The 2,321-nt window shown below is 36.9% G+C and overlaps 2 protein-coding genes across 10 annotated transcripts in view; one reads left to right on the top strand and one right to left on the bottom strand.

The window, feature by feature from the left end:
* Nucleotides 1-32: 32 nt before the first annotated feature.
* On the top strand, nt 33-1,939 carry LOC100118941 (post-GPI attachment to proteins factor 2). Of its 3 annotated transcripts, none has more exons than XM_008206383.3 (4): nt 33-670; nt 797-1,289; nt 1,362-1,577; nt 1,656-1,939. In XM_008206383.3, exons 2-4 carry the CDS (start codon nt 854-856, stop codon nt 1,781-1,783), a joined length of 780 nt encoding a protein of 259 aa, XP_008204605.1. In that variant the 5' UTR covers nt 33-670; nt 797-853; the 3' UTR covers nt 1,784-1,939. The 3 variants fall into 3 exon arrangements, with proteins under 3 accessions (XP_008204605.1, XP_008204606.1, XP_016839643.1); XM_008206384.4 differs by having other exon boundaries at nt 50-670; nt 800-1,289; XM_016984154.3 differs by having other exon boundaries at nt 116-747; nt 838-1,289.
* LOC100115746 (L-2-hydroxyglutarate dehydrogenase, mitochondrial) overlaps nt 1,626-2,321 on the bottom strand; it is an 8,881-nt gene continuing 8,185 nt past the window's right edge. For all 7 annotated transcript variants that reach the window (XM_016984151.1, XM_001604068.3, XM_032598051.1 and 4 more), the window contains one exon: nt 1,626-2,315. In XM_016984151.1, the coding sequence (XP_016839640.1) occupies nt 2,120-2,315 (196 nt within the window). In that variant the 3' untranslated portion in view covers nt 1,626-2,119. The remainder of the gene's footprint in view (nt 2,316-2,321) is intronic.

The following is a 2,321-nucleotide window of genomic DNA, read 5'->3' as shown; positions in this document are numbered from 1 at the left end:
GGCGACATCTGTGAGTGAGAAAAACAAGCACCAGTGTTTCTGCTGCAATGATCCACGTGATCGCGGCTGCAAGTGCCGGTTGATAAAGTGATTCATAACAAAAGTATACGACACCACAAACACAGCAAAATTGTCAAAGAATCGACACGTCTACTGCTAGATGCCGTGCCCATAAGCTAGCTTAATCCGTGAATGTGTGCACGAGAAATGTGATAACAGTATCTTTAAAACCGGTCGGATCGTATACCTACTCATATACGCTCACCGCACGATATCGCGTAACGAAAGTCGATAGTTGACGTAAAGGCTGATCAAAAAGATAGACCACTGTATATACGCGCTGGAAAAAATAAACAAGCACGTGGCATTGGAAGAGGCAAATAAGCTAGTTATAGATATAGAGAACCTGTTCGATTTCACGATCGTACCACTTTACTGCAAATCAGCTGATGCTATTAGTCGACCTTTGAGCTTTGCTGGCGAACTATAGCGACGAGGAAGATACGAGGAAAAAATGTCTGTAAGGATTCGTGACGTTTATCATGACCATGATGATTAGATACAGCTCATGCAAACGTAACCAGCTTAGACGTCGCTGGCTTAATCTACGACGGGAGCATGTCCTTTTCTTGTTCAAGCAGAGCAAGAAGACAGACAGTCTTATTTTAACGTAAGTCTTAGTCACAATTTTAGTCCGATACTTGCAACTTGCCAGAAAACTTTGCAGCAAATTTCGACCATGAAAAGGTAACACTGCTCATGCATTTATACGCTGCACCTTTTTTCTCTCTCACAGCAGGATGTGGACACAATGACACTGACAGTCTGATTAATTAGGAACGCTGCAAAAAAAATGAGCAGGCTTCGCTTGGGATCCGACTACATCCCACTGGTGGACGAGGAAATCAGCAGGTATCGCCTGGTTATTTCATTTCCCAAGATCGCATGGTTCACCGTGTCTCTGCCTTTTTTTGGCTTTGTATTTTGCATCGTCTGGTCCATACTCTATAATTTTGAAAAGTCAACGGAAACACACTGCAAGGTGTACAACTTTCTTCCCTCGGTGTCAGCTGCAATCGGCCATTACAAGCCTCAGAAAAATGTCTGGGAAGCAGCTATTGCTACTCAGGCTATTCTTAGAGCTTTAGTGCTATATATGTATTATAAGTATTATAGAGAAACTGCTCACAAGTGGGCATATGGTATGACCAATTTTGCCCTTTTTAGTTATTTAGTAGAGAATGCAGCTCTGGTTACGTTAAGTTTTTGGTCTTCCAATGAGAATTATGGTAATTAAATTTCATTGCTATACTACATCTTTATTCAATTCGCATCTGCTAAGTACTTTTTTCATTTTTCAGCATTACACAAGATCTCTTTTATTATGTTTTTGTTAATGTCTCTAATGCACATGACTTTGGCTTATATTATTGCCAGGAATTGTCGTAATGTTTCCAAAGACATTCATGATAGTATTTCGCTTAAGTGGAAGTTCAATTCCATGGTTTTCAATGTAACCGCTATATTATTAGCGGTTTACTTTTTCTATAGGCACAATAAGTATTGCGAACCATTTGGTAAGAATCATTTTTATGGGTTTATTTTTTATTAAAACAACCAGTTTATTCATTACTAATATGATATTTTATTCACAGTTTATTCAATGTTTGCTTTGGCTGAGTATATAGTGGTTGTTTCGAATATGGCATTTCATGTCACTGCAGCGCATGATTTTGCAGGAAGGAGTGTGCTACTATCTCCTAATGGACTTAGGATTATTTAGCGTATACAAATTTTTTCAAAAATAGGATCTATTTATTCTTATTTTGAATGCAAACATCAATTTGGTAAAAAATCTTACAAAAAGATGATTTTTGTGATAAATACTTACAAAGATTTGTACATATTTCATAAATCTATAATAAACTTTTTCAAATTATTTTTTTTCCATTTTCTTTATGAAAGAACCAGCTTTCCAATCATCAATACAAACTTAGATTATATATTTAAAACTGTAACTGCATAACTGGTAACTTGACTTTACTTACAGTTAAATATAAATACATAAATTGAAGCATCCTCTTAGAAAAGAAAACTTACTTCAGAGTTTAATTTAATTTTAAAATTTAAAGTCTTTTTCTAATTTGTCGGAAATGAATTTTGCTATAGCCATACTGCTTGTAGCTCCTGGTGAAGGGGCATTTCGACAGTGAAGAACTCTTTGGCCTAAAGTTCCAGTGCCATTGTCAAAGACAAAGTCATCGACAAGATTCCCATCATTGTCAAGTGCCTGTGCTCTAACTCCAGCAGGACCTCTGCAA

This window comes from Nasonia vitripennis, chromosome 3 (genome assembly GCF_009193385.2).
Source record: "Nasonia vitripennis strain AsymCx chromosome 3, Nvit_psr_1.1, whole genome shotgun sequence".
Classification (NCBI taxonomy): domain Eukaryota; kingdom Metazoa; phylum Arthropoda; class Insecta; order Hymenoptera; family Pteromalidae; genus Nasonia; species Nasonia vitripennis.
The sequence above is the reverse complement of the archived record's forward strand: the minus strand, read 5'-3'. Positions and strand labels throughout refer to the sequence as shown.